The 25,875-nt window shown below is 54.2% G+C and overlaps 2 protein-coding genes across 2 annotated transcripts; both read left to right on the plus strand.

The window, feature by feature from the left end:
- Positions 1-257: 257 nt before the first annotated feature.
- Positions 258-11,384, plus strand: LOC142875657 (maestro heat-like repeat-containing protein family member 1). Its single transcript, XM_076010384.1, has 10 exons — positions 258-297; positions 1,091-1,235; positions 1,887-1,930; positions 2,659-2,818; positions 3,293-3,345; positions 3,938-4,045; positions 6,647-6,763; positions 9,484-9,606; positions 9,940-10,092; positions 10,839-11,384. Exons 1-10 carry the CDS (start codon positions 274-276, stop codon positions 11,118-11,120), a joined length of 1,209 nt encoding a protein of 402 aa, XP_075866499.1. The 5' UTR covers positions 258-273; the 3' UTR covers positions 11,121-11,384.
- Positions 11,265-25,189, plus strand: LOC142875385 (maestro heat-like repeat-containing protein family member 7). The gene is made up of 15 exons (XM_076009656.1): positions 11,265-11,392; positions 12,002-12,137; positions 13,556-13,645; positions 16,563-16,667; positions 17,339-17,474; positions 17,883-17,980; positions 18,674-18,823; positions 19,928-20,082; positions 20,361-20,496; positions 21,116-21,309; positions 22,125-22,259; positions 22,483-22,600; positions 23,013-23,153; positions 23,462-23,635; positions 25,142-25,189. Exons 1-15 carry the CDS (start codon positions 11,265-11,267, stop codon positions 25,187-25,189), a joined length of 1,944 nt encoding a protein of 647 aa, XP_075865771.1.
- Positions 25,190-25,875: the final 686 nt, after the last annotated feature.

A 25,875-nucleotide genomic window follows, 5' to 3' on the forward strand; every position in this document is an offset into this window, starting at 1 on the left:
GAAGCTCAGCCAGTGGGACTCCTCGGTGAGCAGGGCCAGCCCTGAGGGTGCCTGAGGCAGCAGAATGGCTGAGGGGAGGGGAGAGAGAAAGGGCAGGGTGCGGAGCAGAGCAGGGACAGGCGGCTGGGCCGGCAGGACTGGGGTCTGGGGACTTTGCCCTTCCCAAACCTGGTCAGTGGCCCCGGGAAACCTTGTCCCATGCAGGTCAGCGGGCATTGCTTCCAGATTTTAGTTCTTTTTTTCTTCCTCCAGGATGAAGCGGACATTGGACTCATGTCTTTGAAAGTCCTGCAGACGGTACAAATAGCTGGGGTCACACAGGCCTCTGCATTCCTCCTCTCCTGGCTCCCAGCCCACTCCTCTGTCCCCCAGACTGCCTTCTTCTCCCTGCCCTCCATCTCCCCCTTGTCCTCTCTCTTCCACTCCTGTCCACTTCCGTCTCTTCCCGCTCCAGGGCCTGGGCCTCCTCAAGAAGGGGTTCAGGGGAGTACATGATTGTCGCTGGGTGGTGAGTCTGGAGTTGGAGTCCCTCTGCCAGCGTCTGGCTGTGACTTCTTGAGCAAATTGCTCTATGGGCTGACTTTCCCCTTATGTACGAAAGGGGGATATGGTATGCCCTGTCTGCTCACAGCAGCCTCCAAGTGTCCCTGGGGGCCCTGGGAGCTGCTGTGCTATGGAGGGGGCAAGAGGCCAGGGAGGGCCCTGCTGGGAGGTCCTGTCCTCCCTGCAGGCAGCCACTTTCCCTCCCATGAAGCCCTGAGTCCTGACCTCTCGTGTTTCTTCTGCCTATGGAATGTTCCCCAGTGAAGGCAATGACAAAGTCATACCATTCAAAATTTCAAGAAAGCCCTCTGTCTGATCAAGTCCTTCCTGGTGTTATTTTAATAAGGACCATGGTGACATTTTACCAAGATGGGGTGAGAGGAGAGAGAGGCAGGGTCAGAGACAGACAGCATAGGCCAGTCTGGGGAAGAGGCGGCTGCAGGCCTCATAGGTTCCTGCAAGACAAGAACCCAAGGTCATGGGGTTGGAGGTCACGTGGTGGTATGAGTCAGGGCTGGCACTGACCTTCTGGCACATCCCCTCCCAGGTGTCCTTGCCCGTTCTTATCAGCATGCTATGTGAGCCCGGCAACATCTCAGCTTTCGTGGTCTTGAGTGACACAGCCACAGAGGTGGCTCTGAGGGAACAAGCGCTGGGGCAGCCCCCCTACCTCAGCAGCTTCTATGTCAGGAGTAAGTACAGGGAGGGGAGACCACGGTGGGGGGTTGGTCGACCACAGGCACTGGGGCTGCCCCAGGCATGGGAGGGGTAGGCCCAGGTGAATCCTGTGAGCATGAGGGTTTGGGTCTGTGCTGTGCTAAGGCTGGGAACCCCACTCCTCAGTCCTGTTTGCAAAGGGTTAGGGCCACAGCCCGAGCCCATTGGCCCTCAGCAGGGGAGGAAAGGAGCCTTCTTTGCAAGATAGCTGCCCCCCACAGGCCCTCTGGCCTTCCCATCTCATTTTGCAACCCTGGAGGCCAGGAGTGGTAATGATCATGTGCCGCAGTGGGTGTACACAGCATCCCCACCTTGGTGCCTCCGGTGCCCCACCTCTGGCCTCACTCTACACTCCCCACCCCTCACCTTTCATCCCAGTGGAGTAAGGGATGGGGTGAGGGTGTCCGCTCCACACTGAGTGGGTGATGGTTTATTCTGTCAGCTGGAATTGCAGTGTTTGTGCTTCAGGCTGAGTGGCAATGTCCGGGTCTCAAGGCTCACCTTCTCCACGGTGCCTGTGCCCCTCCCCTGCCCTGCAGAGGGTGGGCTGCTGGCTGGGAATGGAGGTGGGACCCCTGGAGCTTACATTGACGCTGTCCTCTTCCTTCATCACCTCTTTGATGTAGCGCCTGAGTTCGTCTCCCCACAGCACCTGCTGAGCCATCTGGTGGTAAGTGATGCCAGGATGGACATCTCCCGCTGTCTACCTGTCTACCGGATTGTTCCACAGTAGCTGCATCCTGCGCTGTCCCAGCCATTGCCCTGGGGATAGAATAAGGAGCTGGGGCCAGGGATCCTGGAGGCCCTGGGCAGGGGCAGCCCAGGCTACAGGGCTTGGAGGGGGCACTGGGCACAGGTGCTGGGGCCCGCGGAACCTGAGAGATGGCAGATGGGGAAAGCCCAGCCATCTCCGTTGCGTCCTCCTTGTGAGCTTCTGTCTGTGAACTTGGGCCAATCCCCGTGCCTTTCCAGAGCTCATTTTCTCAGCAAGTACATTTTTAGTTTCTCTACTGGCCCTGCACTGTGCTAGACATTATGAACCCATGGACAGACAAGGGACAGATGGCCCTTGTACTTGCCCTTGAGCTATTCACAGTGTGAGTGAGAGCGGTGACCCTGGGGATGACCTCGCCATCCAGAGTGAGGAGTGACCGTGCACTAACAGAGGAGCCTATCGGGGAAGGGACTCAGCAGAGCAGTTGCTGTCTGGCCCCCACCCATGGTCGGCGGCAGTATCGCAGAGCAGGGACAGCTGAGGGCATGCAGGGAACACGGGCGCAGGTGGAGAAGAACAGGAGTGCTGAGCTTGGGCTCTGCCGTCCCGTGGGTTTGTTCTCATGCTCTTCCTTCCCTCCCCTTCATCCTTCTGCGTCTCCTGGGGCTTCTCTCGCCTGCCAGCTGTATGCTGTGAAGCCCTATCGCGAGAACACATTTGGAGTCAGCTCCCTGAGGCTCCTCCAAGCCCTGGGTCCCATCACCGCCCTGCGCCTTGTCGCCAGCGCAGACGTGGACCAGCTGTGGAGCACGGAGATCCCCCAGATGTTGCAGATGCTGTATGGTGAGGGACAGTGGGAGCTGGAGGAAGGGAGCTGGGCAGTGGGCTCACTCTCGAAAGGCGGGAGTCCTCAGGCATAGGGCGAGACTCCCTGGGGCGGGAGCACTGGGACCAGCCCCTCTGCCCTGGGTGCTGTCTGGATGGGTGTGCGCACGGGAAGGCCAGAGCTCTGTGGCTCCAGAGTTCCCAGACCAACTGCTGCCCCTTCCAGTGCTGGAGGACCAGGGGAGGCTGGGCCTTGGGACCAGAAAGACCCAGATTCGAATCCTTCTTGGACATTAACCAGCTGTGTGTTTGACTTGTGATTGTTGCTCTCACCTTGGGGCCTCTGAGAAGTGGGACAGCAGTTCTGGTGTAGAATTGTGGTGAGAAGGAGCCGAGAGGCTGGGCTTGTGGCCCCCAGTTTAGTGTTCCAGCATGGGCTCTCTTCTTGCTGGGCCCTTGGTTTGGTAGCAGCCATGCTCTCTCCTGTCACAGAACACACAGAGAAGAGCCTGGATCAGGAGGAGTGGGAGGACAGGCTGCTCCAGGTGAGCCCTCCCTGAGACCCCTCACTCCCCCAGTGTGGCTTCCTCCTCAGGGCCCTTAGTGAGGAGAGTCCCTGGGACCCCACCATCAAGGGACCTCCCTTAGCACAGGAACCTCGCTCTGGCACCTGTGCTCCTGGTGCCTTCAGCAGAGTCTCAGACTCTGCTCTCAGCCCCAACCTCCCTCTTCGCTCTCAAGGCCCCTCCTTCCATGGAGAGGGAAGGGAGGAGCCCTGGTGGGGTGTCCTTGGGCAAGCGGTTTCACCTTTCTAGACCTCAGCTACTCCGTCTGTCATATGGGAATGTTCAGTCCTATCACCAGAAGCAAACAGGATAATATGGGAGAGGGGCTTGTCAACTGGAAAGGGGCCTGCCTCCACGTGCGGGTGGCATTACCTTCCTTGTCACTGTATTGTCATTCTCTGTCCTGACCACACCTTTGCCCCTGGTTTTTCAGCTCTTCCCGTTTCTAGAACTCTTTCTCCCTCTTTCCAGATAGCACCCCCTGTTGCTAGATTCTTTCTTCCCCCACTTCCAGGTGCAGAAAGCCCTTCCACAGTTCTGAGTGGGCCTCTTCTCTCTTCCTCTTCCTCAGTTTTATAGCAGGTCACTGGAGGCCATCAGTGATGACAGCTGGCTGGAGCAACAGACTGTGACCACCCTGGAAAGGATAGAAAATGGCAGTGACGAGGAGGAACAGAAGGTGCGTCTGTGTGTGTGGCTGGGGAGGGGAGGGCCGTGCTTGGGTGGAGCGGGTGGTGGAGGCGCCTGGCCCGAAGGGCTGTGGACGTGCTCATGAGGACAGGCTGTGGAGGAAGAGCACAGCGGAGTCCCCGGGCCCCTAGGCACTAAGGGACAGGAGGTCAGGGAGCTGGTGTGTCACCAGGAACATGAGTAAGCTCGAGCGTGTGACATGTGCATGGTGTTTAGGCTTCTTCAAGCACGATGCCATCTGTCGTCTTCTCTGGCCCCCAGCTGGTGTGGAGCAGAGTGCAGCTGGCGCTTGCGTGACGTGTTAAGGTTATTGCCCCTCAACTCAGATGCGGAAGTTAATCCCTTAATGTTTGAGAGCATCCCATGGATTAGGGATCGTGCTTGGTGTTGGGGGTCCAGGGCTGAGTAAGAAGCTGGGGAACCTCCCTCTGAGAGCTCGAGGTCTGTGTTGGGGAAGGCCTGGGTCCCGTCCCCAGCTCTTCCAAGCGCTCCGGCGGCAAATGTCCTAAGATCTGGGAGGTCTCAGCTGCCTCCCTTGGGAAGAGGCAGAAATAACTGTTCATCTCAGGAGAGTTGACCAGGATGAAACCGGAGGATCCCTGTGCAGGTGCCTTGTAAAGTCCAAAGGCTAAACGACCCTGTCACTGTCACTATCCTCGTGTCCACAGTGAACAGACAGAATCCGGGGGAACTTAGAGTCTGAAGCAAATGCTTGGTGGGACCGGCACTCGGATGCAGGTTTCAGTTCCTAATCTTGTTTTCCTGTCACTGAGCAACACTTCATCTGGGCTTAGGAAGGGTCTCTAGGAAAGAGTCCTCATTTGTAGGACTGGCTGGTTGCTCTCCTGTTGTTGACAAGGATTTATGAATACCTGGTGTATGCAGGCCTTTGTGGAGGGTATGATTAGAAATGCAAAGTAAAGCAAGCAGGATTCCCCATCTAAAAATTCAGCAATTTGAAACATGCACGGAGTGCCCACGGCACAACAGGCACTGTGCTGGGCTCTGGGTAGCGTATGGAAGACCCAGACCCTGCCTTCAGAAGTCCCTCGTCAGCCTGAGTGCATAGCTGAGTAAATGGCCACAGGGAACTGCTCCTGGGCCTCTGTGTGGCGCTGAACAGAGAAGTTTCCTAGAGTAGCTCACCCGTTTACTGAGGACAGTCCTGGCTTTGCACCAAAAGTCTAGCGTTCTGTGCAGCCCCTCAGCACTGGGCAACGTGGGTAGATTGGCCCCCTGCAGAGGAGTGTATCTGTCTGGGAAGATGAACAGGAATTCGCCAGCCCAGCAGAGAAGTAGGAGCTTCAGGTCAGGCTTTGTGGAGGCAGAGCCTGAGGTGGAGATTCCTGTGCAGTGAGGTCTCTGGGGAGCAGCCTCAGAAAGCTGGAGCAGAGGGAAGGAAGCAGGGGAGGAGAGGGCAGAAGCTGAGCGAGGGTGTCTGCTGCCGTGGGAGCTCTGCAGGGAAGTCGCACTGCAGCCTCTCCTGCCTGGAGCCCAGGGAGGGGGTGTTTGTGCCTACCCTCTCGCCCCCACCCCTGAGCCACTGACTTCTGTGGCTGTTCTGGAGCAAGGCGCGGAGAGGGGGGACTCAACTCCCAGGCAGTTCCGGGCAAGGAGGCCGCCATGGACGTGGGGCAGCGCTCTTGGGAAGGCTGCAGCCACCAGAGAGAAGGACCCTCGGGTCTGCAGGGGCACCAGCAGCCTCTCCCAGAGAGGGGAGAGGCGCTCGTGGGCAGCGGCCTTAGGGGCTGAGCTGAGCGCAGGTGAGACGTCATTGAACCACTGGCACGTCCTGTGAGCGCTGTGTCAGACGCTGCCTTGGGCACTGGTGAAGGGCGAGGCACACGGTGCTCCTGAGAAGCGCTTCTGAGCTCCTTTCCGGTCAGAGATGTGGGGTGGAGAGCCAGGAGCTGACATGACAGATGCAGAAGGGAGATGTCAGTGGCTGTGGCGAGGTCTGAAGGAAAGCGCCTTGCGGTTGCTGGAGAGGAGCCGGGAGCCCAGGGGAGGCTCCTAAGGCAGTGTCTGAGCTGTGAGAGGGACATGGCCCTTTGCAGGCCCAGGGACGGGAGAAGCAGGTGGAGAAAACAGGAAACGCCAAGGCCCTGGGGGGCGAGCAGGCACAGCACACACCTCTCAGCAGTGCAGGGTAGACAGGGCACGAAGGCGAAGGCCCGTCAGCAGGGACAGGGTCATGACACTCAGAGGAGGGAGAGAGAGAGGAGGGAGATGCCCTTATTTGATGATGCGGTGGTGACTTCCACGTTATGCGAATGTGAGGCGCTGTTTCCATTTCTGGCTGGACCTGGGCAGAGTGTGGACAAGGGAAGGTTCCTGATGGCACGAGGCCCCTCCCCTGAGAGGCTGAGGAGTTAGAAATGCAGTCTTCTCCTCCCTCTAGCTTGAAACCCTGCCCTGTCACATTGTGACTTATTCAGAGATCCTGTGGAGACCGGGGGAGGGAGGTGGCTGGCATGGAGGACAGGATGCTGGGAGAGTGAGGGCTGAAGGGTGTGGAATCTTAGGGCCCCCCCCAGCTGCCCTGGCCTCATTCCTCACTATCCCTGAACTCCCCCTCCCACCACCCTAGGCCTTCCTCTACAAATTCTTTGCCTTCACCCTGCGGACCTCAAGCAGTCCGGACCTGGTGCGGAGGATGCTCTCTGCAGTGCTGAACGCCTCCCACGAGGAGCCGCAGCAGAGGGAGGTGAGGTGGAGGTCCCTGGCAAAGAGGGTTGCTCAGTGTTGTAGAGGGAGGATGGCCTAGTGGCCAGAGCGGGACCTGGCAAGGCAGACCGCCTGGGTTGGAATCTCAGCTCTGTCACTTACTCGCTGTGCACCCTGGGGGCTGTTCCTGTGTCTGTGTGTGCCTCTGTTTCCTCCACTGCCAAATGAGGCTTCGGGACCTTCCTCATAGAATATTTTCTAAAATGCCTTTATTTCACTGTTGGAGGAAAGTTACAAAACACGAAAACAAGCAACAGCACAAGGAACTTCTGTAACCCTTCCCCAGTTTCCTGAAATCTTTACATTTTCCCATGAGTGCACCCTCTTTCTCTCTCTCCATGTATATGCACGTTATTATTTTCCTTTGTGACTCATTCCCAGAAGTTGCAGCCATGCATGATTTACCTCGAGTGTGTCCGTGAGTGTTACCTAAAAATGAAGGTATTCTCTCATGTAATGTGAGGACAGTGACCAAAATGAGGACCTTAACATTACTACAGTGCGATGATCTAACTTATAGAGCCGATTCAAAAATTCCCAATTGTCCAAGCAGTGTTCTTTAGGGCAAATGGAAAAATGACTTTTCTGGTGCAGGATCTAATTTACAAGTAGGTAGTGCATTTAGTTGTCCTACCTCTTTAATCTTTTCAAACCTGGAACAGTTCCTCTGTCTTCATCTTTTACGATCTTGCCATTTTCAGGTATAAACCATTTATTTTGTAGAAACTGCCTGCTTTCTGGTCTGTCTCCTGGTTCCTCTTGATGAGATGTGTGTTTTGTGGGAGAAACCACAGAAGATCTGCGTGTCCTAGGGCAATTTTGAGGATGAAAGGTGTAAGGGGACTTATAAAAATGCCTGGCATAGCCCTTACTCTGTGTTGGCTGCAGGTGGAGTTGACAGCAACACCCTCTGACCTCTTATCTGCAGGGCCCCCAGAGCACCCTCCCTCACCACACGCTATGGTCAGCTTGTCCTGAGCCCAGGTAGCAGACAGTGTCACTTGGGAGACAAGACATGGACAGGACAAAACTGCTCACTACACAGGAGGGTCTCACAGAAGGTTCCAGGGGGTCCCTGAGAGACAGAGCTTCATGGGCTGGTCCAGGCTCGTGGAGGAGAACGGGGGACGCAGGTCTTCCTTTGTGACAGTGACATTCTGAGCCAAGACAGAGTAGCAAGAAAGTTTGGGGTGTTCCTAGGGAGCAGTGCATGGTCTGCTTGGACTGGAATGCAGAGTTCTGTGACAGGGAAGTCACAGTGAGCCCTCTGCCAGCACTTGGGGCAGACTGCATGCAGGTATGAGGATAAAGGCAGGAGGTGTCCAGATGTGTCCAGGTTTCTGGCATGTTCTGTGGGGAGGACAATGGTATCTCTCCGAGTCAGGAAATCTAGGAGAAAAGGGGCAGGAGCATGATGCCTTCAGTTTTGGACAGGAGGGGTTGGGGTGCCCTGGGACAGCCAGGGGGAGAGATCCATCGCCATGTGGGGCTCAGATGGAGGTGGATGTCTAGGCTTGGGAACCATTATATTTTCAGTGTCTGTGATATTGGGATGAAAATATCTCCCCAGAGCTTTAGCGAGAGGATCAGTGAGATAACAGGTGCGAGGGTGGCACAAAGCCAGCGCTCAGCTGGCAAGTTATTATGATGGTGACAACCAGGCTTCGTGGAAGCCCTCAGCTAAGCAGGGCATGAGAAGATGGACAGAATAGAACCCCGTGTGATGCTCCACTGGTCCTTGCTTCCTAACCTGGCAAAACCTTCCCTTTATCTACGTGGGGGCCAAACGATTCTGAGTCCCACGAGCACCTCTCTTCATCCTGATGACCTGTGTCCTGGGCCGCTATTGCTGTGCCCATTGTCCCCACACTGCCCCCTCCTGCTGCAGAGTCTTCATGGTGCCACCTCCCATGGGAAGAAGACACCATCTGGTGGCAAACACCAGGTGCCGCACCTATGCCATGGGCGTCCTTTAGCTGGGTGCTCAGCTCCCCTGTGCAGGGAGCTCCAGGCACACTTGGCTGACAAACACTCAGGCAAAGCCCCTGCCAGGATGTGGCCGGGCTTGAGTTAAAGGCTGATCCTGTCAGGGCCTGCCCATCCCCAGGCTGCCTCTCGCTAGGTTGTGGATTCCCACATCTGCCCTTGGAGCCCCAGCTTTCAGTCCCGTCAGCCACTGATGTGTCCTGTCCCTGCATCTCACAGGACGCACCCGGGACTCCTGTTGTTCTCTCCCCCGCCCATGACAGGCCCCCTGTTCTCCCTGACCCTGGGATCAGAGCCCCTGCTGTGCCCTGTCCTCCTAGACCAGAAACACTGGCACCGTCTGGAGTCTTCCGTTTGCCATCTCCCCTCCTCTCTCTGAGGCCCCCTGCCCTGCGGAAACACGCCCCGGGTTTGCGCTTCTCTTCCGTTCCCCCTCAGCCGTCCCCTGAGTTCCTGGTGGGAATCAGTGCTCTCCCTTCTGCAGTGCAGGGCTCTCACCTGCAAGGTTCCCACGTCTGTCACTCTGACTTTCAATGTCTGGATTCCCTTGCTTTGAAAATCTCCTCTTGTACAGATGTTGGCTTCTCCATCTGGATTTTACACAGTTCAAGCCCCGGAGCCAAAATCCCCTGCGTGTGTTTTCTTGCCTTTTCCTCCCCCCTCTGGATCCCTGGTTCTGGAAGCACAGCAGGGGCGGGGCTGTCCTTGTTACAGGGCATCGCCGTGGCACTCGCTATCGTGTCCCTGAGACACCTGAGGGTAGCTCTGGACCAGCTGGAAGTGTACGGCGCGAACCTCACCGACAAGGACAGATCGTGTGTCCTGACACTGACCAAGGTGACGGCATTGGCAGGAGTGCTGCCAGCCTCCCGCACACGGCCTTCCAAGGCCTCCCCTCGCCAGAGCCTCTGCCCTTCTCCAGGCCTTTGATTCCCCCAGAAAGCCTCCTGTCTCCCTCTGATTCTCTCCTGCGCCCGCCCTGTCCCGGGCTCCCCCGTGCCCGGGATTCAGGCCCTGTCATTAGCAGCTCCCTGCCCAACAGTCATTCCTGTTCCCCAGCCCTTCCTCCCTTCTGGGTCCCCTGGGCAATCCTCTTCCCTCCGAGCCTCCATGTCCCCATCAGGTGAGGAGGATGAGGAAGGAGAAGGCAAGTCCCCCTTCCCCCCACAGGAACATCAGCACAGGGAGTGGGGGCTGGTCTGTAGCACCGTCTACCTAAGCTACAGGAAGATAATCTCAGTGACTGAAGATGCCCTCTCACTACCTCTCGATTCCATTCTGGCCTTGGCCGTGGAACACTACGGCCACTGCATCGTGGAAAAGGTACTTCCTGCTAACTCTGCTTCGCCCACACCCCAGCCCTGCTGTCCCTCTTTCCTCCATGGGAAAGAGGCCCGGCCTGGGATGGAGCTCGGGGGCAGGGCTCTTGCCGACACTGCCACTCCCACCCCTCTGTCCTCTGTGCCTTGATCCTGCCACTCTGATCCTCTGACTGGCCTGAGGGGACACAGTAATTGGAGGTCTGTTGAAAGTGTCTCCTTACCCCTGGGTGCTCTGTGCCCTGGCTTTGTGCTTCTAGGGAGGGAGGAGCAACACCCAAGTCTCCCAACTCGTCATTAGGGAGTAGCATTCAGGGGACACAGAAGGCGCTCCACGCACCTTTCCTGCCTCTGCTGCTTGTCCAGAGCATGTCATGTGTCCCTAGGGCACGGGCAGCCACCGTTCCAACTCCCTGTCTACCTGCCACCCAGCTGGCCATGCTCAGGGTGGAATGTCCTCAGGGGGGAGATGCTGTCTTGAGAGACAAGGAGGCTATTCCCACCCTAGTGTCAGAGCTCCATGGAGGGGAGCTCCCAAGGGTGCCAAGGAGAGGGGTGGCCCATTCCCCCCAGAGCTGCCACAGGCTGTCCCTGTTTCTTACCTGCATTCAGAGGGCAGATGCAGGGCCTCAGGCTAGGGTAGCCCCTGCTGGGCTTTGCTCCTCATCCCCCGATTGCGTGTGGGTGGATGCCCCTGGCCCCAGGGTCATTCTGGCCCTTGGAGGACTCTGAGCACACCGGTTGGTTCAGGATACGACTCTGACTCTGGCCTACCTGGACGCCCTGACGCAGATGACCAGCTTCCTGGGCGAGCGGCCCATGCCCTTGCCATGCGAGGTTCCCCACAAACTAGACCTTGTAGCCTCCATGGTGGTAAGTGCCTCTCAGGAGGAAGGGGGAGAGCAGAGGGCAGGGAGGGTGGTCTTCGTGGAAACCCTCAACAGGGTCCTGAGCTCGGCCTGGAGGAGAGAAGCCCAGATTTTCCAGTTTCCTCTTCCTGCCGTAGTTCTCCCTGTCCTGTCCTCAAGGTAGGGGTGAGTACTGTGGGGCAGGGATGCGTGGGAGTGGGTGGAGCTTCTGTCCTTCTCAGCCTGCTCATTGGAAGGCCCTGAAGGTTTCAGGTCTCACCTTCTTGTGAGCAGGGCATGGGGTGGGAGCAGGTGGTAGGAAGGCAAGATGAACATGTTCATGGTTCCCCTGGTCTTCGGGGTGGGGCTGTCACAGGAGCTGATCAGGGACGAGCCACTGGGCCGCATCTCCAGCCCCATCCGGCAGAAGGCCATGGCCATCATCGCCGACGTCAGGTAGCAGCGTGCCGCTTCTCTGTCTTCCTTGCTCTGGCTTGATTTCCACTCTTGTCCCTGGTCCCTCCTCACCTCTCATTTCCTGCTTCAGCTTCTTGTATGAGAGTCCCCAGTCAGTAGGGGACGTGTCCTGGACAGTGTGTGCCCTTTCTTTTGTGTCGATTTTGTGGGTGGGATTTCACGCGCACTTGCTTCTCCCCTGTCTGCGGGGCCTTGCTGTCCCCTCTGTCCCAGGCTTCATTCTGCTTCCTGGGCTGTCCCCAGCTTGACCCTCCACGTCCATCCCTGCCCCCTGCATTCCCTATGGACATCTGGGGATCCAGAAAGCAATATGTCACGCCCAGCCCAGATGCCATTGCCTCTAATGGCGGTTCCTGCTCTCACTCCCCTGGTTCCTGTCTTTCCTTTCCCTGGTCCTTGTGCCAGTGGCTGTGGTTTGCTCCCTTTTCCTCTTTCAGTGCCCTTTCTTTCCTGAACGTCCCTGGTTCTTGCTCTGCCTACCATTCTGCCCCCACCACCATCTCCCTCTGCACCGTCTGTCTTCCTTTCCTCAACTGTCATTTCTGGCCACTGCTCGCCGGTCACACTCTGCTCTCCCCTGGGCCTTAGGAATCTCAGGCCGGTCTTGGACGCAGACAGCAGAGAAGAGCTCCTCGTCACGTGCTGGGAGAGTGTGCTCTGCCTGCCCGCCTCCGAGGGCCTGGCCGAGGAGGTGTCCGATCCCAGCGAGGGCCGGGCTAACGTGGTAAGGAGCTGTCTGATGGTCGACCCCTTGTGTTTATTATTTGTTTTTGAGAGGGTGCAAAGGATAGGTTTGGCAGTTTTACGGAAGGGTCTTCCCCCACCTTTAACAGAAACAGATCTTGTCCTAGGAGGAGGAGCTGGCCAGGTCAGGCAGTCTGGGTGAGCCAGGGGATTGGCTCCCTCCTTGGGGGCACTCACTCATGGCCACTGCTACCCCTTGAATATTCTGTCCCAAAGGCGCACACTCAGTCCCGCCCTTTATAACTGTCACCCAGTGGAAACCAGTCTGGAAGGTTCAGTGTGGATTTACTCTCAGCCCACGGATACGGGCCTTCCGGGAATGCCAGCAGGAGGAGATCTGACTCCATGTCCCACAGGGCCCGGGTGTTCCCTAGAGGGAGGGAAGCGGGCTGGGCGTTTGCATCTGCAGGCTCGCGCTCCATGCCTGGGAGCTCTGGCCTGTGTTCTGTTCCTTTCTCTTGGCTGCTTGTTCTTATTTTATGGATGCCACAGTCTCTTGAACTTCTCTGAAGATACTCATAAGAATTTTTTGGAACTATGTTTTCTACTGTTTACTGAACTAGATCGTGTCGAGTGGTCACTTGGCCTATGTGACTTGGGCCTTCTTTGTATCAGATGTCTGGTGACCGTTCTTTGTCAGTTCACAGTAATTTGTGTTCCGAAGGGAAGACGGCCACATCTAGAGAGAGCTCAGTGGGATTTCCTCTGGCTGTGCCCCCCGAGGCATTCCTCAGTGCGGTTCCACTTGGGAGTGGGGCATTGGGACAGGGCTGGGAATCCCGCTGCCCAGGAGGAATGGCCTCACCTTGGAGTGGATTTCTTTGGAGCACGTCATTCACCAGGGAGCTGCGTTCCCTTCTTGTCAGTGTGGAGGCCTTGGTATCTTGCAGGAGCCCTCGCAGGCAGCTCACCTACTTTCTTTCTAGGGTTTTACCTTAAAGGCAAAGAGGTACTGTTGCTGGGCAGGCCATGCGGTCTGTGTGCGGGGAAAGGGGAAGGGCACTGCTGCTGTTTGTGAATCGGCTGTGCACAGACGGCAAGGCCAGCCCCCTTCCCTCCGTGGGGACAGCTGGCCACCAGTCATGGCTCCAGACCACAGCACCCCTGGGAGCAGAGCCCCAGAATGTGCACAGTTAGGGAGGGGAGAATGGCGGGGTTAGGGAGCTGCGTGTCAGGGAAATCCCATTCCACTAGGACAAACCACACACCGGGCAGACTGTTGCACTCTGGTCAAAAAAGCAGAGGATTTATTCAAGTCCGCGGTAGGCTAGCAGCACCTGGAAATGCAGGGAAAACATGAGCAAGGGGCCTTTCTGGGGGTGGGGGTACTGAGCCGAGTGTAGAAGGAGGGGCAGGCTGCTACCTCAGTAGTCCTGTGAGTCCCTCTTCATCCATCAGGGCCTGTTCAGCATGACCATGCAGTCTCTCCGGAGTCTCCTGGAGGCATTGGTCACGGAGAAGCCCACTGAGATCCAGTCCTGCTTGGAGGTGAGTGAGGAGGAACCCTTGAAAGTTGGTGTGTTTGTTTCCTAGGACTCCCGTAAAATGGCACAACTGGCTGGCTTGTACAGCAGGAATTTATTCTCTCTCAGATGTGAAGGCATCTTCACCTTCCAAATTCAAGGTGCTGGCAGGGTTAGTTCCCACTGCAGATCCTGAGGGAGAGTCTGTTCTTCCATTCTGTGCCTCTCCCCTGCCTTCTGGTGGTTCCTGCCAACCCTCGGCATCCCTTGCGTTGTACACATGTCGCTCCAATCTCTGCCTCCATTTTCACATGGTGTATTCTCCCGTGTGTGTGTGTGTGTGTGTGTGTGTGCATGTGTGTGTCCTGTGGTGTGTGTGTGTGTGTCTTTTCTTTATAAGGATGACAATCATTGGAATTAGTAGGGCCCACCATAATTCAGTATGAACTCACCTTATCTTGGTGACATCCACAAAGACGCTATTTCCAAACAGGATCACATTCTGAGGCTTGGGGTGGATGTGAATTTTGTCACCCCAGTATAGCTGGGAACAGAACGATCGGGGACAGGAGAGAGGCAGAACTGAGGATGAAGGCTGGGTGCAGAGCTTTGTGGGAAGGTGATCAGGGCTCTCTAGATGTGGTGTCTCTTAATTGGTGGGTTAAACATTTATGTTTTAGAAAATTATTGATATGCTTTTAGGTCTACCATTTGATTATTTGTGTTCTGTTAGTTCCCTCTTTTCTTCATCTGTTTCCTCTTTCTTACCTTCTTTGGCTTATTTTCCCATTTTTCATATTATATTTTAATTTACCTATTGTGTTTTCAACTGTGTCTCTTTGTATAGCTTTACAGAGGCCCCTCTAGGGATTATAATACACACACATAGCTTTTCACAGCCCGCCTACAATCAGTGCTTTGCTTTTTCAAGTAGAATGTGGAGACTCGCTGAGCATATAGACACCTGGACTCTTCCCCCACTCATGTTGGAATGGGCACACGTGTTACATCTGCACACATTAAAATGCCATCTGACAACATTATAATCTTTTCTTTGAGCCAGTCAACATATTTCACACAGTTCCATGAAAGAGGAGTTACTATTTTACCCAGATATTTACCATTTCTGTGTCTTCCTTTATTCCTGATGTTCCCAATTTCCTTCTGGTATCATATCTCTTCCTTTAACAGTTTAGAGTCCCTATGTTTATGGTTCACAATTTTGCATCCTTAGTGTTTAAGTTTCTTATAAGTCTCAAGCATCTACCAAACTGGAGAGAAAGGGTTCCGAGCCCCGTGTGCCACCGTCAGCTTCAACGGTCAGCCACGGCCTGTGTCATTTTAATTAGACCCCTCACAGTCCCCAACTTCTTTCCCCTGAGTTACTTGGAAGCAAATACCATGTCATTTGATCCATCCGTATTTTTCCTTTTTTATTTCCTCATTTCATCCCAGTAGAGATTGTTCCATTGCCCATAAACATTTTAGTATGTTTATCAAAGATAGGGATCTGTTAAAATATATAAATATGCTGTCATTATTATATTTAAAATGTAACATTGTTTCAATGTCTCAATGTCATCATTATTCAAACAACGTTTAGTTTGGCCTGCTGGTCTTAGAAATATGTTTTTTAAAAGGTCTGTTCACTTGAATCAGATCCTAAAAGGGTACAAACATTCCCATTGACGGTCACTTAAGTCTCTTCATCTGTAGATTCCCCTTTCATCACATTTTCCTGGAAATGTATTTATTAAAAGAACCAAGTCATTTTGTCTGTAAATTTTCCACATGTGGGTTGCACTGGTTACATCCTTTTAGGGTCCTGCAACAAATTCCTCTGTCCCATGACTTCCTGTAGATTATTAGATCTAGAGGCTTGATGGGATTCAGAATTACTTTTTAGCAAGATTACTTCACAGGTAAGTCCTGTTGTATCATTGGAATCTAAAATGAATTTTTAAGTATTTGATGTGTCTGGATCAATGAGAACTATTTTTCCTATTAATGCTTTAATTGTCCCATCTTTTGTCAGCGGGAGCCTCTTCAAGTTGGCTCCTGAGTCCTTTTAACATGGCTCTAGGAATCTGCAGGAGCTTCTTTTCTTTCCAGTATAATATTTTGTGGACTTTCCTTCCCTGGCCAGGAATGAACTGTTTTCTGAAGGAACTTGAGTTCCTTTTTGTATCAGCTGGTTAGTAGAAACACAGTGTTGGCTCGGGGATGTCATCAGAGTCTGGCCACAAGAACATATGCAGAGCTCCCACTGGAGGGCCTCCTCTCTTCCGGAAGGGTATTTTGTGTTTGCTTGTTTTTAATCAGTGTAGCATCAATATTGTGTGGAGTCGGTTGTGGAGCTTTTCATCTGCTGCTATTCTTCCTTTTCAGTTCTGAGTTGCCTATTGTTTACCTGCATCACTGTCAGATTAGTGGCTTCCAGCGGACAGGGAGTGATGTGTATTTGGATCAGTGGTATTTGGGGCCTGTCATTTTCCGGTGGTGAGACGCTTACGCATTGCCTTTCAAATAGGAACCACCCAGAACTATATTTCTCCAACAAACTCACACATAATTCACCATTGAATTTGTGAATACAGTTGACACTTTCTTGTTATTGCCAAGTTCTTTTTGTACTGACGAGTGGGAAGAAGTAGGTAGGGCAACTGTGGGGCATGTTGACCCATTGCAGTGAGCCCAGGTCAATATCATCTGAGAGTCTCTGCTTTCACCTGGAAGAAAGCGGCACTAGTGGAGAGATTTCTAGCACCTAGAGAAGGGGCAATTGGGGCTGGTGGCAGACCCACGTACAATGTGCCTCTAGGCCATAGAAATCCTACTCTCACAAGTCCAGCCCTGATACTGTGCAGAAGCCAGGCTCAAGGTTCCCTTCCTACCGCTGGGATGCAGCTGACTGGGCTTCTCCTGTCCTCGTCTCCCTCCAGCTTCTAGAGATGTGGCTGAATTCCAGGAACGACCACGAGCGGGAACGGGCCATGTGGTGTGCTACCTGTCTTCTTGGCTTTACTGTCAAAATGAATAACTTCCAAGTGAGTGGCCACCTGCCCCAGAGCCTGCCCTCACCCCTATCCTTGTCCCCAGCTTCATCACATCTGTGCCCTGGCCTCGGTCACTAGGCCTCAACCTCTGCCTCCACTTCCTCCTGTGTATCCCGTCTGTTCTCTCCTTTCTTCGTCTTTCCTCTCCCCCACCCCCACATCTTCCGTGTCATCTTTGTCCATCTGCCAAGTCCATGTGACTCCACATGCTTCAGTCTCCATTCTGATCACCAAGCAGTCACTGGAGACTCGCCGTGGCCAGGCACCGTGCCAGGTGCTAGAGCGGAAATGGAGATGACCAGGACAGTTCCCTCAATGCCCTGATGCACGTGCAAGCCCAGGGAGGTGTGAGGAATATATGGAAACACATGATGCAAGTGAGGGAATCATGGAGAACTTGATAGAGGGCAGGTCTGAGCTGGGCTCAAAAAGGATGGGGGTGTGGAGTGGCAGAGAAGGGGCACAGTGTCAGGTCCCGCCCCAGCTGTGTGGGCGAACGCGCTTTCCATCCGGCCCTTAACGCATTCCTTCCCTTTTCCCTCACCTAGTCTCACAGCTCAGGTCTCTGGCACATGCGTCCCCTCCTCCTAGCTTTTCCCCTCTGACAGCCCCGTCTGGAGCAGTGGCTGGGATAACTTGTGACTTCCCGCTCTTGTCCCCAGGTGGAAACTCCGTTCCCCCGGCTGGGGCACCTGGTGCGGATGCTGGCCATGCACTGCCAGGACCCAGTGGACGGCGTCCGCTCCTTGGCCGCCGAGGCCGTCTACAACCTCTACCGTATCCTCCTGCTGCAAAAGCGTACGCACAGCCCTGTCTCGTCCCCTCCAACCTCCGCACATGCTCGTCCAGAAGAGTGAGGGCCTAGAATTTACCTGAGCACATCATTTCCCTGCCGTGACCTGCCTCGAAACACCTGCAGTGACCCTCTTGGGACAAAATACCTGCTCAGGAAAGAGTTCTTTTGGATCAGTTCCTCCATCTGGCTGAGCTCCATGCTCATACCCAGTTCTGTCTCTGCTCTGAGGAAGCAAAGTGGGGACTCCCTACACAGGAGCCATCGGCATTCCTTATGGTGATGTCCCCTCCTCCCCTGCACACCCCACCAATCCCTAAGCCGGCTTAGCTCTGTAGGTGCCTTGGGCCAGGCCAGGCAGCCTGGGAAGCCTTCTGAGTGCCTGAGGGGTGTGCCTGCGGTCTTTGTTTCAGAGATGACGAGGGAAACACAAGGGCCGTTGGAGGGAGAGGGCACGAGTGAAGCCTACAGTCCCCACAGCTTCTATGACAACACCATTCAGATTGGCAAGGTGAGGGCGTGGGGCCAGACACAAACTGGGGAGAGCCTGGGCCTCTCATTTACGTGATGTTCCAGCCCCCTCGGGTGGGACTCTTGTATCCCACCTGCGTTCCCTCTCTGACTGGCTGTGAAGGTTTCCTTTGGGGGACTGTCCCTTTGTGGTAGAAGGTCCAGTCCTGGGGTTCAGAACACTCTCCCTTGAGCATCCTGGGTCCTGGTCGTTTGTCATGGCCTGTCCCCAGAATTATTGGTTTCATTCTCTTGATGCTTCCTGTGCAATGTGTATCCCAACTCCTGCCTCAGAGTGGTGACATTAAGAACCCTAGCGCCAGCCCCTCTCTCCCACTGCTCAGCCTCTGACCTCTGAGCCCTGCATTGCACCTGAGGTCAATGTTTCAGCCTCCCACCCCGAAAGACTCCGGCTTTGGGACAGTGTCCTCTGGAAGCTCGGCAGACAGCACAGGCCTAGGACAGAAGGGCATCTTGCTCCTGAGAGGGGTTCCCCCTCGTCCCCTTGCCAGGAGGGGTGGTCTGGGCCATCTGAGGCAGGCCATCTGGAAGCTCGGCAGACAGCACAGGCCTAGGACAGAAGGGCATCTTGCTCCTGAGAGGGGTTCCCCCTCGTCCCCTTGCCAAGAGGGGTGGTCTGGGCCATCTGAGGCAGGGTGTCCAGGCAAGCCCAGACTGATGGCCTGTGTTGCAGGTGTTTGCAGAGTACTTCACCGAGATCCAGCTCTGCGACCTGGTGCTGGAGGCCATTGAGGGCCTGACCGACGACAAGGCCAAGTTGTCTCTGGCTGCTGCCCAGCTGATGAATGCTGTCATAGAAGAGCGGGGCAGAGACATGATAAAGGTAGTGTGGCATTATAGCAAGAGCTCTGCCCTATAAGTCAGGAGCCCCGGGCTCTCTCCTGGCTCTAGTACTAACCAGATGAAGGGAAGTCCCTTCTCCTCTGTTGGTCTTACTTCACTCACCTATAAAATGTAGGCTTGCACTTGATTTTCTCTGTGGTCGCACTGAGCTGTGACGTTTGTATTCCTGAGCTCAAATCTGCCTCCTGTGTTGGGATCTGGTTCCTCACTTAACACCAGGACATGTAGGGCGGGCTGTATTAGCTGGAGAATCTACTGGATCCTCCATTTCATGGGGAGGCATTGCTGGGGGCATTCACCTGATTCCCTGGGGTATCAGGGATAAGACTGTGGATTGCAAATCAACAAGCTCATGGGGTGACTCTGACCTTTGTATGTATTGTGTTTTTTTCTTTTTTTAGTTTAACAGGAAAATTTTGACATAAAAATGTTACATCTTCCACTTCAACAACAAAAACATTTTTTTTTTTTAAATTTGGCTACCTAGGGTATCTGTCTGAGTGGACACTGTCCCTTTAAAGGTAGGGCCTGGGCTCCCTCAGACCATCCTACTCTCTGAGCCCCTGAACCCGTTGCCCTCACTCAAATATGTGGCTAGCCTGGCTGGGGCCCGGCGCTGAGGGTGTCGAGAGGCACTGCACTGGAGTGGGCTTCCCATCGCTCTATGTCAGGGACTTGAGGGCCAGGACAGAGCCTGGGGTCCCCACCTTCCATGCCACTTGTCCCTGCAGTGTTGAGGATGGAAAGTTGATCCCAGCTGTTAGGGGAACTCCTCAAGTGTCTGCAGGGCCTTTGCCTTCCGTTCTGGTGGACCCGCACCTCCTGAGTAACCTGGGGAGTCACCCACAATCTTCGGGGCTGTGGCAGGCATTTGTTGCAGTGTCCTTGGGCCTTTGCTGCACCATCTTCTGCAGTTTATTCTGTGGCCCCTGCTGGTCTGGCCTCTGGCACCCTAGAACTCTGCCTTGGGAAGGGTATCACTGGCAGGATTGCAAATAGGCCCCTTGGGTTGGGAGTTGGTAGAGGAGGAAGGTGGGAAGGAAGCATGGAAAGAGTTATGGGGACTTCTGGCTCTGTCCTGTAGGTTGAGGCAATTGTGGAGGGCATCCTTGGACAGCTCAACAAGAATCTGGAGGCCAGGACAGAGGAGGAGACCCTGCAGGCCATGTGCTCTCTGACAGGCAGCAACACCCGTGCTGTGGTCTCCGTGTTGCTCAGCAAGCCCTGGCCCTGGGACAGGTACCGCTGCCCTGGCCCAGGGGCACATTCTGCAGCCCAGGAAGCCCCCTGTGCCTGGCCCCAAGCCCAGATGAAAAGTCACTCCGTAAGGATGTTGTTTTCTTCCCTCGCTTCTCTTTGATTCCAAGCGAGCCTCCTCTTCATGTCCTCTGGCCAATTTCTCTTTGGTCTCCCTTCCTCTAGCCCCTGAGGACTGGCTCTTCATGGGCCTGAGATGAGACTAGTCCTAGGACTGTGATCACCAGAGCCCATGACATTGCTGTCCCTGGATCTTGCAGCTCCACTCTGGCAATGTGGAAGGCATTTGGCGCCCAGTGGGACACCATACTCAGTGTCGTGCAGCTGTTCACAGACATCCTGGAAAAGAAACGCTCCAGAGAGGATGCAGAGGAGCTCGATGCCCAGCCTGTGGCGGTCAGTAGAGGGAGGAGGGGACCTAGGACTTCCTGTTCTGGGAGTCTGGGGCAGAGTTAGGGATCACAGGGCTTGACCTCAGGGGCCAAGCAGGTACTGGGGAGGGGCCAAAGGAGAGGGTTCACACTGGCTCCTCACAGGAACACTTTAACCTCCTTTTGGTGCTTTTGGATCTAAGAATGCATGGTGGAGAAAGGGTGGGGAACCAACTCATTGCACAAATGAGGAAACTGCCACCAGTTTGTGCTCTCTCCTGATTCTGTGGTTGGCATTTTACGGGAAGCCTGGGGGTATGGCAAGGGGCATAGGAGAGGAGGAAGTTTGGTTACCTGGAGTTAGTGTGGACACATATGCCAGAAATGATGTTGTGCTGAGCATTTAGAGTCAATTTGTTTTCCATTTTGAATGTCAAGTGAGCAGAAGAGGAGGCAGATTGCATGTGGGTGGCCCCCTCATTTCCCTAGGGGTGAGGTGTGGGTGTTCAGTCTTTGGATGTTTCTTCCAAGCCTGGCTCAGAGTGAGCTGTGCCCGCTGGGCAGTGACAGGGAGGGACAGAGTGGGCTTCTGGCCCAGACTTTCACTGCCCAGGCCTGGTCCATTCTGACTCCCCCTTCCCCAGGTGACATGTGTCTTGTGTGAGATGCTGTCAAGATCCCTGTGCCTGGAGGCTGTCCAGCAAAACTTCCCACGGCTGTTGCTGGCAGTGCTCTATCATCTCTACTGGGTGACTGAGCAAAATGCTCGCCAGAAGATGGCAGTGTCCAGAGAAGAGGGGACCCTGGACAGCGAGAGCGAGTCCTTTGACCCCGCTAGGTGAGCCTCACCTCCAGGCGGTGGAGAAATGCAACAAGTCAAATCCTGAGAGCCCTGGACAACTAGATGCTGATCTCTTAGGGACGCAGGAAGAGAAGTGTATGACACGGTGTGGGGTCGCAGCACTGTGCACTGGCATAGTCTCTCCGATTCTCAGATTGCTCATTACTCCTTTTGTCCTGTGCACTCTTCTACTGACGTACACCCCTGCTCCTCCCCATGTTCATAATTCTACACGCGAAGAGGTTCAGTTGGATGGTAGATGGCAGGGCCAAGACTGTGTCACCGTCTTCACTCAGGGTTGGCCATTTGAATCAGCCTGTTGGCCTCTGCCTTGACTTCCTCACCAGCTGCCCCATCCTGTGCAAGTGCCTCCTGGAATTCAGTTTTCTCACCTGTGCCATGGGGGTTGGACTCCTAAATAGGTGGCTGACATACTTTTTATTAACCTCAGTACATTTTATTCCAATGAAATCTGAAATGAAAATGAGAACAAATGAAACCAATGGAGGAGGAACACTGTGATTATGTGGGTGTGGAGGTGAAGTTTAAGAGCAAAATTCGGGAAGCCCGAGGGAAGTGTCTTTCAGAGGACTCTGAGGTTGGAGGAGAGTCGGGGTAAAGGGGTGAGTGGACGGGCAATTGGAGACGGGGCTATGAAGTCATGACCTCTTGTCAGCTGCAGAGCAGAACCCAGCTACCAGGTCTGAGAACTGTCTCCAACTTGCCAGCACAGGAATGCGACCCCAGACCTAACACCTTGTCTATCTTTCTGTTTCTTCTCTTTTCACAAACCTGATGGCGGTGTCCTTCAGTTGTGCCCTGGAGGTGGTCAAGTTGGTATTGGCAGCTGCGGACGAGCGAGTGGTGTCCCATGCAGATGACCTCCACTGCTGGGACCTTCTTTCCAGCTCCACGTCTTTCCACACTTGGGTCATGGACCTGACAAGGTGGAACCACTTCCCCAGTGTCCCTGGCACTACTCTGACCCCTGACCCTAGTCTCCCAGGTCCCAGCACTCAAATAGAGTAGCATCCACCCTCCCTCCCCACCCCCTAGCCCTCTGCCCTCCTGAGTCCTCAGCCCGCATGTCTTCCCTGTTGTGTGCACACTGGCCCTGGCCAACTTCAGCCCCAGCCCCAGCAACTGTTTGCTTCTTGTGTCCCATCCCAGAGCAATGGTAAAGACGTGTGACCCCTCCCTCCTTCATGAACTGATGGCCCTTGTGCAGAAGTCCCTCCACAGCGTCGATGAGGGTCGGAAAATCCTGGCCAGGGCTGTCTATGCGCAGGTGAGAGCAGGGGAGAGCCCAACGGGGGCAGCTGTCCCATTCCTGTAGCTGAGGGACTGACTCTTTAATGGGATGTTAACTTACTTGTCCCAGGAAGGAGAAAAAAGGAAAATCAAGCCCTCTGAAATAGGGCTCCTTTCCCTGGCATGTCAGGGGACTGGTTCAAGGAGGCCAGGGTACCTGGGAAGGGGTTAGCAGTTCTAGTCCTCTGAGAAGGATTGGGCTCTCAATTGAAGTCTTACCAGCATGACCAACCAAGCCCTTCCCTGTAGTCTCCCCCCTATGTGACCAGATATGCCACTGCTCTCTCTGCACACAGTCCTTGCCTGAGCAGGGGCTTAGGGAGGGCTGGGGGAGCACAGGGTCCGCATGACCACTCCTCTATCCATAACCGTGGTGTCCTGCCCCACAGCTCCTGTGGCACCCATCAGTGGGGCACACCCTGATGCCCCAGTCTCTGGGTACTGTCACCGAGTGGTTCAAGGACCCCGACATCAGCATGGTGGAAATCAGCCTGCGGGGCATCACCAACCTGGCCTTGTACCCGGAACTTGTAAGAGTCAGGGAGGGCCCAGAGGGACCCCCTGGGAGTCCCTGAAGCATTTGGTTTACCCCCTTGGGTCCCGCACTTGTCCCAGGGCTAGTACATCCCCCAGCCTCATCCGAGAGCATCGCAACATCCAGTGCGTGGGCCTCCCTAGGCGCGTCCTCAGGCTGCCTGAGCCTTCATTTGCTCGGCATGTCCAGCCCCAGGTCTCCCACGTCTGTTTCCCTTAGGCGCCATCTGCGTGCTCTAAACCCTGTCCCCAGAGTGCTGCCTGACCCCCAGGTGGTGAGTGGTCTCTGCCTTCTTCCAAATAGTCAGAGGCTCTCGGGAGGCTGGTTCCATACTTACGCGGCTTCCTGAGTGCTGAGGCGCGGGTGGCCGTGCAGGCGCTGGAGGGCCTGCAGAACATCATGCAGCACACGCGGGACAAGGACATCCAGGGAATGTTCTGCAGCATCTGCCAGCACCTGCGTCCCCTCATCAGTGATGTATGTGCCTGCAGCGCTAGGAGCCCTTGGGAACAAGATGAGCTGGGGCTGAGGGTGAACCCTGGGGTTTAACTACAGGTTGGGCTAGGCCAAGGGCCTGTGGCCCAAGGCTGAGATGATGGAAGGGCAGACAAAAGGAGACCTGGCCACGTGGAGCCGTGCACAGGACATGTCCCAAGCATGTTCCCACCACATCCAGATGCCCCACACACGTCCAGTTACTCTGCCCTAGAAATTCCCTGGCGGAGCCACTGGACCCACAATGGAAAGTGAAGTTGGGTTTTTCTCTGAGGACCCAGACTCCACTTACAGAGTGAAGAGGGGAGAGAACTGATGGCTCTACCCTTCTGCCAAATCACACAGGACTTTAGAATGCCAAGGTCCTTGTGAGTCAGAAATTTGCACTAATGGACCAATACCAACTCCCCATCTCTCGTCCTCCTTACAGATCATGGCATCTGAGGGCAGGAGGGAACTCCATGTCCCTGAGACACTAGCTGATAGTAGTCCTATTCTGGCATTTGTAACCTTTTCGGATTGGAAGCTAGTGTTGCAAGAATTTTGATATAGGTCTCATCTCCGCTATGACCCTGGAACTCCTGAATGGCTAGGTCACTGTCTCCCTCATCCATATTTCTGTGACCTTTAAAATTCATCATGCTTACTTTTCTTGACCTAAACAGGCCTAAGGTAGTGTCTTTTCCCTCCATCCAAACAACATCAAGATGGGAATGCTTTAATTCTGATCACACTTTCCCATGTTAGGCATGAATGTTGTCTAGCACTTTAGTTCCACCTTCTTGTTAGATATGCAATTGTGGTCTTTATATCATCATCATGTTCATGGTTGTTATTAATTTATACAGTCAGTACTTATTTAGAATTACCCACATGTTTACAAATCTCCTTGCTCATCTTTCCTTCTTACAGCTCTTTCCTCCCTCCTGGAGTCTGCTTTCCCCTCCCTTTCAGGTTCCTTGATTGAGGGTCTGAAAGAGGAAACATTTTCAGCCTTTGTATGAAGATGTCTTTATTTTGCCTCATAATTGTCTTTAGTTGTTAGCAGTTTACGATGTCAACATCACGCTATTTCTCGAATGTGGTCCCTTTCTTTTGTAGTGCTGGTTTTCCTCACTGTTTGTGGGTCCATTTCATGCTAGAGATTCTTGGGGGACCCTCTGTGAAAGCAACGCCCATCACGCCCGCCCGATTTCAGTAATCGTGGGGAGCATCGAGGAATAAGGGGACAGTCAGATATGCCAATAGCCAGCCTTTCGACTCCAGGGCTCCCTACACTCCTTGGGGGATATGAAACACCCACGGAACTTTCCTCTCTCTGTGGTGTAGACACCATACTCCCTGCTCTGCTGGGGTGTTTCATGCCCTGCTCCTTGGTCATTGATTAGGGGATATCAGGAGGGGGGAAGCGAAGGAGGTGGCTGACTACACCACCAGAACACCAGCTGTTGGCTGCCCAGGATCATCCCTCCCTCCCTATATCCACAGCCCCTGAGCTTAGAGCAGTCCCGGAACCCCTGCCACCTCCTGCAGTAGGATTTTCTTGCCCACACCCTGGGCTATAATTTCTACCTCAATTCCAATTGTGTCTATTGTTCATCTTTCAGGGATACTCTAGTTCTCTGGAGGGGAATGGAGGAACTCCATCTAATACTTCGGATCCATTATGAGTTGTAAAAACATATTTGCACTCTTTCTCCTAGGGATGGCACGACTGTACAACGCTCAATTGCCCATTTGAGCTACTGTGCGTGGGACACAGTTCTCTTTGTTTTTGTCCTTAAAGTACTAATAAGGAATCATCTCTCTGTGTAGCTCTTATATATAACATGCACATCCCACTTGTTGAAAAGTCTCCCTCTGTGTTCAGGAAGTATCTGTCTTGTCCTGCTATGCCTCTATCATTTGGCACTGAGCCTAGCTCAGGATAGATGGACAAGAAATATTTGTTTCATTAATATATAGTATCCTCCTGAAAGTGTAGAAAGCTTTGCTCTTTGTGGTCATTATGAGTGCACATAGGCTAATATAGACTTCAACAGTTTTATGTGCAACATAACTAGGGTAAAAATATGCATTTAAAAAATCTTGGCATGCTTGAGTTAAATCCTTAGAAGGGATGGCAGTTATGAGCTGTTGATACGGTCCATGGTAGCATTAAAGCTCGGCTGTTGGTTTCCCTGGCACTGAGTCTTCATGATCTGACTTCTCGGCTCTGGGGA

This window comes from Microcebus murinus, chromosome 14 (assembly GCF_040939455.1).
Source record: "Microcebus murinus isolate Inina chromosome 14, M.murinus_Inina_mat1.0, whole genome shotgun sequence".
In the NCBI taxonomy this organism is placed as follows: domain Eukaryota; kingdom Metazoa; phylum Chordata; class Mammalia; order Primates; family Cheirogaleidae; genus Microcebus; species Microcebus murinus.

Excerpts from the sequence above, each read along its gene's own strand:
- LOC142875385 (XM_076009656.1), top strand. The coding sequence starts at position 11,265 with ATGAACATGTTCATGGTTCCCCTGGTCTTCGGGGTGGGGCTGTCACAG. Across the intron at positions 18,824-19,927 it reads GGGGCAGAGACATGATAAAG|GTTGAGGCAATTGTGGAGGG; the intron begins GTAGTGTGGCAT and ends TCTGTCCTGTAG. Across the intron at positions 23,636-25,141 it reads TGCGTCCCCTCATCAGTGAT|CCCCTGAGCTTAGAGCAGTC; the intron begins GTATGTGCCTGC and ends CTATATCCACAG.
- LOC142875657 (XM_076010384.1), top strand. The coding sequence starts at position 274 with ATGTCTTTGAAAGTCCTGCAGACG. Across the intron at positions 2,819-3,292 it reads GATGTTGCAGATGCTGTATG|AACACACAGAGAAGAGCCTG; the intron begins GTGAGGGACAGT and ends CTCCTGTCACAG. Across the intron at positions 9,607-9,939 it reads GTGTCCTGACACTGACCAAG|GAACATCAGCACAGGGAGTG; the intron begins GTGACGGCATTG and ends TTCCCCCCACAG.